We start from the raw sequence: 10,249 nt of genomic DNA, 5'->3' as shown, positions 1-10,249 counted from the left end.
CTCAGTTGAAAATGCAGAAATCACCAGTCTTCTGTGTCGCTCGCACTGGGAGTTGGAGACTGGAGCTGTTCCTATTCAGCCATCTTGCTCCGCCCCCAGGAATCCATTTTTAACAGAACCCTGAGAGTAGTTTTAAACGTACTTACATCCTTGCTTAAAATTCAAGGTTTTCCTCAATTTTGTTTTTTCCCAGAGCATTTTGTTAAATGAAACAAAAATAGCTTATGTAAAATATTTAACACTATCAATTCATGTCAGTTTTCATATTTTTCCAAGCGCCTAAATTTTATCAGTTCATACTCCAATGTTATTCAGATCAATAAAGTCAAATTTTTCCTCGCAATACCGGTTTTCAAGGTAATTATTGTACAATATAGAACTTGTATGAGTAGCTATATACAATGAGGAAAGACTTGGTGAAATCTCACCATTAACATGCCGTACATCATGGTACCTGTCCTAACTTCATTATGGTCTAGATTACTTAAAAGCTGTGTCTCTTAACAGCTCAGTAATAATTTACCAAAACTAAAATCATGAAGGTGGGCAATATTATGCTTTTACTCTTCAGTTTTGTTATCCAGGCAGTTAGCAATTCAGTATCACACTAGATGCAGCAGTGAGGCAGTTTCCAGGATATTTTCTCTATATCTTTCCATCTCAGCCCAAATGAGTCTAACAGGACAATTAGCCATGCATGAACTGTAAACACAACAGCAAGGTGAGAAAAACATCTGCAATCATCTCAAAATAGAGGTCTGAACCCCAGTTTAGTTGCATCACTAGACTATACACTAACACCTGGATCTCATTCCCTTCAATGATTTGCTGTTTGGGAAAGTCTTAGATGAATAAAACCTTTTCAGCCAATTGTTTGAACTCTTCATTCCCTCCCATTCCACAGCACAATTATTTTACTACATAGGCATGCTGATTGTTATTAAATTAACTTTCATCCTAGCCTCGTTTTAAAATAATTTACAATAAATTGACTAGTAACATTTTTTCCCATCTTCCCCTTCTTTGTGGATTATCATGCCATAATGTCAAGCAACTGGGTGATTTATATTTTATTGTTATATATTGATATCCTCAGTAACACAATGTTAAATAAATATTTGCTTTAATTCGCTTAGAACAAGTACATTGCATGATGTTTGTATAATTATTATAGGTCACAAGAAAACAGAATCTTCTTCACATTTATCATAGTAAGTTGGTTGGAAATGAAAAGAAAGATATATCTTGGCTTCTTTCTGGATTTCCTTAACTTAGTTCCCATACTTCCTAAATGATGAAGTGATTGGTATTCAGCTGTCTTTGTTGACCTTTCATAATGAATATGATCATTTCCCATATTCCACTAAGAAAAGAAAACACCGAATATTTTCTGTGCCAATAAAATGTAGGGGATTTTTTTCTTCTTATATTTTCTTTCACTCCTTGTTCTGCACCTTGAAAATTGATATTTACTGAAATGAGAGGAGCTCAGGAACTGAAGAAAAGGAGTTCTTCAAATTGTACATATGCATTACAAATTTGTGTCGACAAGTCAAAATTCTGATGACGAAACTTCTAGAGAACAAACGAATGCAGGCTGTCATGTAATATTGTATTATCTATTTCTCTATGTACATAAAGTTTGAACTATTGCTCACAGATGACAGAGTGGATCTGGCAGCAGCAGGATGCTTATGTGTGGAACAGAGCTGGGAAGAAAATATATGCATCAAGCAAACAGTTTAGTGAGATCAGTCAAATGTAGCTGTTTTGCAAGTCTTCTTCTCCAATTCTGTATCTCTAAAAATGGCCTCTACACACTCCCCCAAAAAATGTGATCTGTTCCATTAGGCTTTTCTCTCTTAGATACCAGTTTTGGAAGTAATCCAGTCCCGCAAGGCCGTAACTCTAGTATAAACACCAGGTTTATTGGGTTTCGCACATTCATCTCCCCAGCTCACTATTCCAGCAAGGTACCAGATATCTCTAGCATCTGAACTAACCAGTGGTCCTCCAGAGTCACCCTAAAGGAGAAGACAGAAATTAGTAATTCATAATTCAGTTCATTACAGAGGAATTGGCTATTTTTCTAACTTAAAAACGTAATGAAAGGGGTAATTTTCAAAAGTATTCAGTGTGTTCGCATGCATAAGTGATTTTCTCCGTGTCAGTTATCCACCTAAAAGAGGAACTCCAATGCCTTGAAAAATGATGTAGCCTCAACGTTCAAAACAATGAGATTGAAAGCTCCATCTCTTTGAAGAACTGTACTCTTAACTCACGTGATACATCTGACAAAATAACTCCCTAGTTATTTTGTCTATACTCTTTATTAGTGTAACATAACCCCCAAAAAGGGAGTGAAGAGTCTATTACTGATTAAAAAAATAATAATAAAATAAAACTTAAAAAAAAAAAAAAAAACAGACATTAGAGTCAGACACCAGGGTTTCTCTCTCAAGTTTGGCCTTTCCAAGCTGGCTAAAACCTTTAATTTATTTAATTTATTTATCTGTAAATGCTCCTAATAATACCTACCTGTGATGAGTACTATGAAGATTATGTAAGACAGTGAATGTAAAGTGCTTAGTCTGGCAAAAGGCAGAACTTAGGAAATGCATATATAAAATCACAAATTCTAATTATATCCTGCAAACTCTGGAGTTTTGCTTCTTTATATGGCTTCTAATAACGAGGTACTGGCTGATTATTCCTCAAGATCCTGGAGCCTCTAATTATTGATCACCCATTAAGTATTCATACTCTATGAAGTTCTTAATTGACTAGCATATTGTCTCATTAATTCGTGTAATTCTTGTTTAATAAAAACATAGAACTAGGTTAATTTTTTCCAGGTTATTAAGAAAACTGAAACTCAGAAACATTAAGTAATTTGCTTGAGATCATGTGCTAATCAGTGGCAGACCTTGAATTTGAATCCAGAGTGATCTAATTCAGAAGCCCATGCTTTTTTCCCTACATTATGCTAACTTCCTTGTGAATTTTCTTTTGTCCATTTAAAAAATTAATATAATAGGAAATTTGAAATAATACATTTGTGATTTTAAATCTAACCAATAAGCATTTACTGATACCCTCTTATGTAGGAGGAGATATAAAAAGAGTATTATAAACATGTAGATCTTGTCCTCTAGGAACCCACAATCTGCTTATAGAAATAAGATATACCATATAAATCTATTTGAAAATAAATAATTTTGATAATAAAATCCCAAGTCTATATGCAGGCAGAGAAAAATCAGGATAGAGAAATATAAGATACAAGAGACAACAAAGCTTAAATCAGCATAAGAGACAGGAATAAATGAGTCTGAGAATAAATAATTCTTTTAAAGAGATAGCAGTATATCTAATAGCATTACAAGCTGAAAGTAAGGTGATGTCCAGCAAGTATCAAATATAAAAAAATAGAGAGTCTATTCTACCAGCACTAATTAGCACACATTTGATTAGTGAATGGCAGAGTTATGTCAGTAGAAGATGGAAATTATGATCGTTTATATGTGCTTTTTTAGGCAAGGGAGCCAGAATAATGGCAGTAGAATTATAAACTTCAGAAGAAAAGGAAAACCCTTTCAACTCAGCTATTGCACAGGCAGACAACTCTAGGGCACTGGTTTAAGAAAATGCCTGAGTTCCTGTACCCAAAACTCCCTCTCCAGAGAGATGTATCCTAGCTTTGTATCAGTTTTAGATTTTGTTTCCTCTTCAGCTCAGGACTATACTTCCCTGTGTATGTTGCCTTAGCACCAGCAAACCTGTGTTTACACATTATTGTTTCTGTGCATTTTAACATGCCCCCAGTAAGCCACCAGACCTTGGGCATTCTGCCTGCCTACACTGTGCAAGCTATTTTTAAAGGTACAAATTAGTATATTTGTTAATTCTTCAGTTAAAAAGTTGCATAGCTTTGGAGAGACCAGTCTGTCTCTAACCCTATTTGTGTCATTAATCCTGTTATTTTCAGTGAATGGTTTAGTGAGAAACAGAACAGGAAGTGTATTCAGGAATATGCATATCACAACAGAAACTTCTAAAATTGGAAGTAGGAAGCCAAACAGGAAGCCGTGGAAGTATTAAGACACAAAGAAATGAGGGAACAGATTAGGGTGTTAACAGAAATAATAGAGGCATAAGAAATAAACATGAAAGATATGGTAAAGTGGGAAAATAGTCCAGGACTTAACTGAATATATGTGGAGGAAACATAAGAGTAAAAAAAAAAAAAAAAAAACTCTAAGAATAGTGAACCCTAATAATATGAGCGAGAAACTACTTAAAAACCCAGGCAACATTTCATGATGCCTGTTAAGTTTCAAATGGCACATATACAAATTTTCATTTCGTATTTAGAACTTAAAATATATAAATAGAGATCACTTTGAAGTAGGTAGAAATGTAAGACTATGGGCAAGAGTTGAATTCTGGAGACATAGATTTGGCACTCATTAAGGTGATAGCTGAGTTCAAAGAAAAGATGGCTTCTTTGAATGAGAATATAGATAGCAGATAAAAATTTTATCTGAGATCTGAATCTTGAGGATAGCCAGGTTGAGAGGGAGAGAGAGAGAGAGAGAGAGAGAGAGAGAGAGAGAGAGAAACATTAATCAAAGGATAAAGCCAGAAATGAGTAGATGGAGGAGGAGGAAAGAAATCAGTAAATTTCAGAATTATGAAATTCAAACAAGGGATATGTTTTAAAAAGACAAGGTCGCCAAATACCACTGAGATGAGAAACAGTAGGAGATTCAAGGAAAAATTTTTACATGTGAGGTTATTAATGGGTTTTGTGATATTAAAATATAAAGAGCAAGGCAAGTGGGGAAAATTGTGGATGCTAGACATGAACATATTTTAAATGCAGGCTGGGCACGATGGCTTACACCTGTAATCCTAGCACCTTGGGAGGCTGAGGCGGGTGGATCACCCGAGATCAGGAGTTTGAGACCAGCCTGGAAGCTAGGAAGGAATTTTTCACCAACATGGTGAAACCTTGTCTCTACTAAAAATACAAAAATTAGCCTGGCATGGTGGTGGTTGCCTGTAATCTCAGCTACTCGGGAGGCTGAGGTGAGAGAATAGCTTAAACCCGGAAGGTGGAGGCTGCAGTGAGCAGAGATCGTACCACTGCACTCCAGCCTGGGTGACAAGCATGAAACTCCATCCCTGCCCCCAAAAAATGGGTGCCATGTCTTTCCAGAGATAAGAAAGTAGAATATCATAATCCCAGGGCAAATTTGGCTTCTCTTCTGTAGCTCACAAAGTTTGTAAAGAGTATACCTCTAATATCACCATCAAAATAGTATTTTTGAATGGGAACATTTTCAGATGAAAGTATGTAACATCTGGGATTAACTTCAAAATAGATTTGATATTTTGGTGGGGGAAGGGGATGAGGGGATTGTGTCAGGGTATGTATGGATAATGTAAGGTTGGCCATGAGTTGTAAATTTTTGAACCAGGTGATGAGTACACCAAAGTTCTTTATTTTATCCTCCCTATTTTGAATATCATTGAAATTTTATAATAAAATTATAAAATAAAAGATTAAGAGGGTATACATCTGTTCCTCTGAAATTTTAGGAAGGACATTACTATGGAGACTATAGAAACCGAGATAGTTGAATAAAGAACATAATGGATGATCATAAATGTAAAAATAAAAGTTCATGACATTTTCAACAGTTTCAGGAAAGTTGGAGGCAAGTAGGATGATGATGATTAGGACAAAAGAAGGTCTAGCATAATATCTAAACCACCAATGATTCTATGACCATCAAGAAGACAAATAAAATACAGGTTATTCTCATTATTCACAGTAGTTGTGTTCTATGAAGTCACCACAAACACTGAATTAATGATCGTTGAGTCCTTGTTCTTAGGAGAAATACAGGGTTGGTTTTCCAGGAGACTCTGGTCACATTTTTGTCAACTGCTCAATATATAAACAGATTTCGTGCGTGTTTCTGTTTAAAGACATTCTATTTAATATGCACTGTTGATTCATTAACATTAAACTCACAGGAAACACTGCTATAACTTATAACTAAACAAAGCTTACCAAATATACATATTTTCTCCATATGGCACATCACAACCTTCTTGCACTATACTTTGGCACAACACTTGGGGACTATTTTAAACAGCAAAATCGCCAGCAAAGTAATAAAAATGTGAGAAATGTAGCACTATGTAGACCAAGAAAAGGACACTTGTTTACAGTATGAGAACTGAAACAAAAAGACACAGTATCACATTTTCAACCTCAGGTAAGAATATACTTCTTGAGTAATAAGATGTTTGCCACTCTGTGCATGCTTGTGAATGATCATAAAAGTGCCTTGAGTATTGATTTGGGGGTTACAAATAAATATTAGTGAGCAGGCGAATTTGCAAATATGGAATCTGCAAATAACAAGGATCAAGCATATTTTCAAGTGCATCTTTTAAGTTGAATTCATTTCAGGAGATTGAATTACAGAATCAATTTCAATTTTTAGGAAGGAATTTTTAGTAGAGTGTGGTAATGGGACCAATCTACTTTGTTCTGTGTGTTCCTCTAGGAGCAATTAGGGCCTCAGAGCAGAAAAAGAAACCCAATGAAGTGAGTCTACACTTGAGAATTTGTCAGAGTATAAACAAAGGTCAACTGAATAAAATAATTTAGTGTAGCAAACTGAACATTGCTAAAATTACTAACCCAAAGGTAAAGGTTGGTAAAGAACTATAGTGATGCCAACAGTGAATTAAATGAGGTGGAGCAAATGAAGGCAATATAGATACAGTGTTCATGTGAAAGCATGAAAGGAATAACATAAAAAATTGTAGGAAAAAGAAAAGTTAGAAATGAATGGTACCATTTTGTGAATACAGATTAGAAAGCACACAGAGTAACACGGAATTCTAGAGAGAAATACAGGGCTTAGAAAGCACATTAAACAAAAATACTGTCAAATCACAAAATGAAAATTATAAGAGCATTTAGTGACACATACAAGGAACCAGTTATTGGCCCCCTCCATGATATTGCCAGTGATGCACATGAAGACACAGAGGTCAAAATTTTTGTATCCACCAAGGGTACAAAATTGGAGGCACTAGCCAAACACTGGAAAACAAAACCTGGCTTCAAAAATATGTAAATGCTCCAGACCAATATGGAATAGACTTACTTATTCTTTTTTCCCCAACTAAATACAGCTAAAACAAACCAAAAAATACCCGGACATTACAAATAAAACAAACATAAAAAGACTCTGAAAATTAGAGAGAAGAAGACAGGTGGGCTCAGAAATACAGGACAAAAGTATTGATACAACAGTGAGCGCTCTGAATTTTTTTTTTCTTCATATAGCACGGACTTGAAACTGAAGAAGACAGCAAACTGGCAACCTGCCAACAAGTGCAGGTTTTTTAAAAGGCTCCAAGAAAATACTACTCTCCTTAGTAAAACAACCAACAAGAAGAAAACTTGGGAAAACAGCAAATCCAGGAAGACAATAAATCCCAACTGAAAAGGCTTCCATGGTTACCAGGCTGTAACAAGGTCCAATTCCCTACTAGATTGATGTCAGAATATGCTGAATAGGGACCAGGTGCAGTGGCTCACGCTTGTAATCCCAGCACTTTGGAAGGCTGAAGCAGGAAGATGACCTGAAATCAGGAGTTTGAGACCAGTCTAGCAAACATGGCAAAACCCTATCTCTACTAAAAATACAAAAATTAGCCAGGCGTCGTGGTGCTGGCCTTTAATCTCAGCTACTGGGGAGGCTGAGCCAGCAGAATCACTTGAACCCAGGAGGCAGAGGTTGCAGTGAGCTGAGATCACACCACTGCACTACAGCCTGGGCAACAGAGTGAGACTCCACCTCAAAAAAAAAAAAAAAAGGAGGATACTTAAAAATATATATATATATGCTGAGTGGGAAGCATGAACTACCACCCAGTAATGAAGAATAACTCTCCCCATCTACTAGAACCATGTCTGAGGAGATGTAGTGGGAAGTCAAGTCTCACCACTGCCAAGCAGTAATGAAATCACTACCCCATGATATCAGTGGAGGCCAAAAGGGGAGCAGTAACAAAGTACCTTTAGCCAGAGTGTTATCAGAAGAGGCCTAACCTCCATGCAGTAGTAATGAGGCATTAGTCCCTCACCTGAGTATCAAAGGAAGCTGAGTGGGAAATGAGGCAATTCCTTCATACATCCCCCTCTCTCTGCATTGCAATGTCTGCTGAGGAATGTTAAACAGAAAATTTAAATAAGATCTAGAGTTTTAAATAATAATAATTTATTTTTTTCAAATTATTATTTCATTATTTAATCAATACTAAAACAAGATGGCCGACCAGATGCAGATAAGAAGACCTTCTCCCATTGAGGGAGCAGACCATCAAGAAGACTGGCACACTCTGAACAAATTTGCAGAAAGAAGGCATTGAGAGTGGATGGAAGGAGAATGTGGACCCCAGGCTGAAAGGGGAGGAAGTTGGTAACCCTGCACAGGGTTGCCAAGCACCAGAACTTGTTCCTGGCCTGGAGAGGCTCCTGGGAAAGGGGTGAGTTAAATGATCATGGAGTGACCAACTCACACCACAGACCTCCAGAATCTTAGCTGCTGGAGACCCCTCATCCCCCATGGACTTTTGAGGTGGCAGGGAGAATGGCCTGGAGAGTTGATAGAGACAGAATTCTAGCCTGCACAGAATCCACAGGGTTTGGCATGAGAATGGCTACAGCAGAACATGGCCATGGGTGCCCATCCCCCAAAGCTCATCATACATCTCTAGGTGGATTTAGCCTTTGTTGATGGACAGACCTGGACATCACAGGGCTCTCTTGCTTGTGGAATGGGAAGAGTCTGATCTGAGCACTAGCTTGTCTGCTGGCCTATGCCAGAGGCCCTGCCTGGCCACACAAATTTCCATCACTTCCTTAGTTGCCCAGCCAAGGAATATTTTGAAAGTCACGGCCATTGCTATTTTGGTGGCAGACCCTGCCTAACAGCTGGAGACCTACTAAAGGCAGATCCCTGTCAGTGAGCACCCACCAGCATGCACTCACTGGCAGCCTCCACCTGCTGCTTTACTATCATGCATTTGCCTGCAGCCTCCAGCACTGGTGAATGCATGCACACTGACCCCATCACCGCCCCACCACCAGCACACATGTCTGTGCAGGACTTGCCACTAACCCACCGCCAGCACATATGTGTGCATAAGGACCCTCACTGACCTACTGCCACCCCACCAAAGTGCTTTTCCAGCACAGTTTTGTTGCCAGTGGACCAGGAACACCTCATTTCCTCCAACACAGGAGGTACTTAACCTCTAGGGGCTAAAGAAAATAGCCTCAGATCTGGTCCCAATTTCCCAAGGTTACAGCCTGGTATAGCATGCAGCCCAGGAGTGCTGAGCTAAACCTTGGACCACTGAAATCATCCAAAAGTGAACGAAATTAACTAAGCATAACTAATACCACAATCAAACCACAAACGGCATTAAAGAATATAAAAGTAAAAAGCTCCATACAAAAGACAACAACTTCAAACACACAGAAGAGAAAGAACCAATGCAAGAACTGTGGTAACCCTAAAAGCACGAGTATCTTCTTACCTCCAAATGACTGAACTAGCTCCCCAGCAATGGTTCTTAACCAAACTAAAATGACAGACATGGAATTCAGAATACGGATGTCAATGAAGATCATCGAGATTCAGGAGAAAGTCGAAACACAATCTAAGGAATTTATGGAATCAATAAAATAATACAAGAGCTGAAAGATGAAATTGCCATTTTAAGAAAGAATCAGGGCCAGGCGAGGTGGCTCACGCCTGTAATCCCAGCACTTTGGGAGGCCGCGGCGGGTGGATCACGAGGTCAGGAGATGGAGACCATCCTGGCTAACACGGTGAAACCCCGTCTCTACTAAAAATACAAAAAGATTAGCCAGGCGTGCTGGTGGGCGCCTGTAGTCCCGGCTACCCGGGAGGCTGAGGCAGGAGAGTAGCGTGAACCTGGAAGGCGGAGTTTACAGTGAGCCGAGATCGCGCCACTGCTCTCCAGCCTGGGCGACAGAGTGAGTGTCTGTCAAAGAAAGCAAGAAAGCAAGCAAGGAAGGAAGGAAGGAATCAAACTGATATAGAGCAGAAGGAAGGAAGGAAGGAGGGAGGGAGGGAGGGAGGGAAGGAAGGAAGGAAGGAAGGAAGGAAGGAAGGAAGGAAGGAAG

At 38.5% G+C, this 10,249-nt stretch overlaps 1 protein-coding gene across 2 annotated transcripts in view; it reads right to left on the bottom strand.

Annotated features, from left to right (window-relative positions):
- Positions 1-1,055: 1,055 nt before the first annotated feature.
- Positions 1,056-10,249, bottom strand: part of LOC108514358 (transmembrane protease serine 11E) — a 54,935-nt gene continuing 45,741 nt past the window's right edge. Inside the window, exon 10 of one of the 2 annotated variants that reach the window (XM_017850542.1) lies at positions 1,056-2,024. In XM_017850542.1, coding sequence (XP_017706031.1) covers positions 1,863-2,024 — 162 coding nt within the window. In that variant the 3' untranslated portion in view covers positions 1,056-1,862. The remainder of the gene's footprint in view (positions 2,025-10,249) is intronic. The other variant, XM_017850550.1, reaches the window with a different exon arrangement.

This window comes from Rhinopithecus bieti, unplaced genomic scaffold (assembly GCF_001698545.2).
Source record: "Rhinopithecus bieti isolate Rb0 unplaced genomic scaffold, ASM169854v2 scaffold_2469, whole genome shotgun sequence".
NCBI classification, from domain to species: Eukaryota; Metazoa; Chordata; class Mammalia; order Primates; family Cercopithecidae; genus Rhinopithecus; species Rhinopithecus bieti.
Note: the sequence above shows the minus strand (reverse complement) of the source record. Positions and strands in the feature narration are given on the sequence as shown.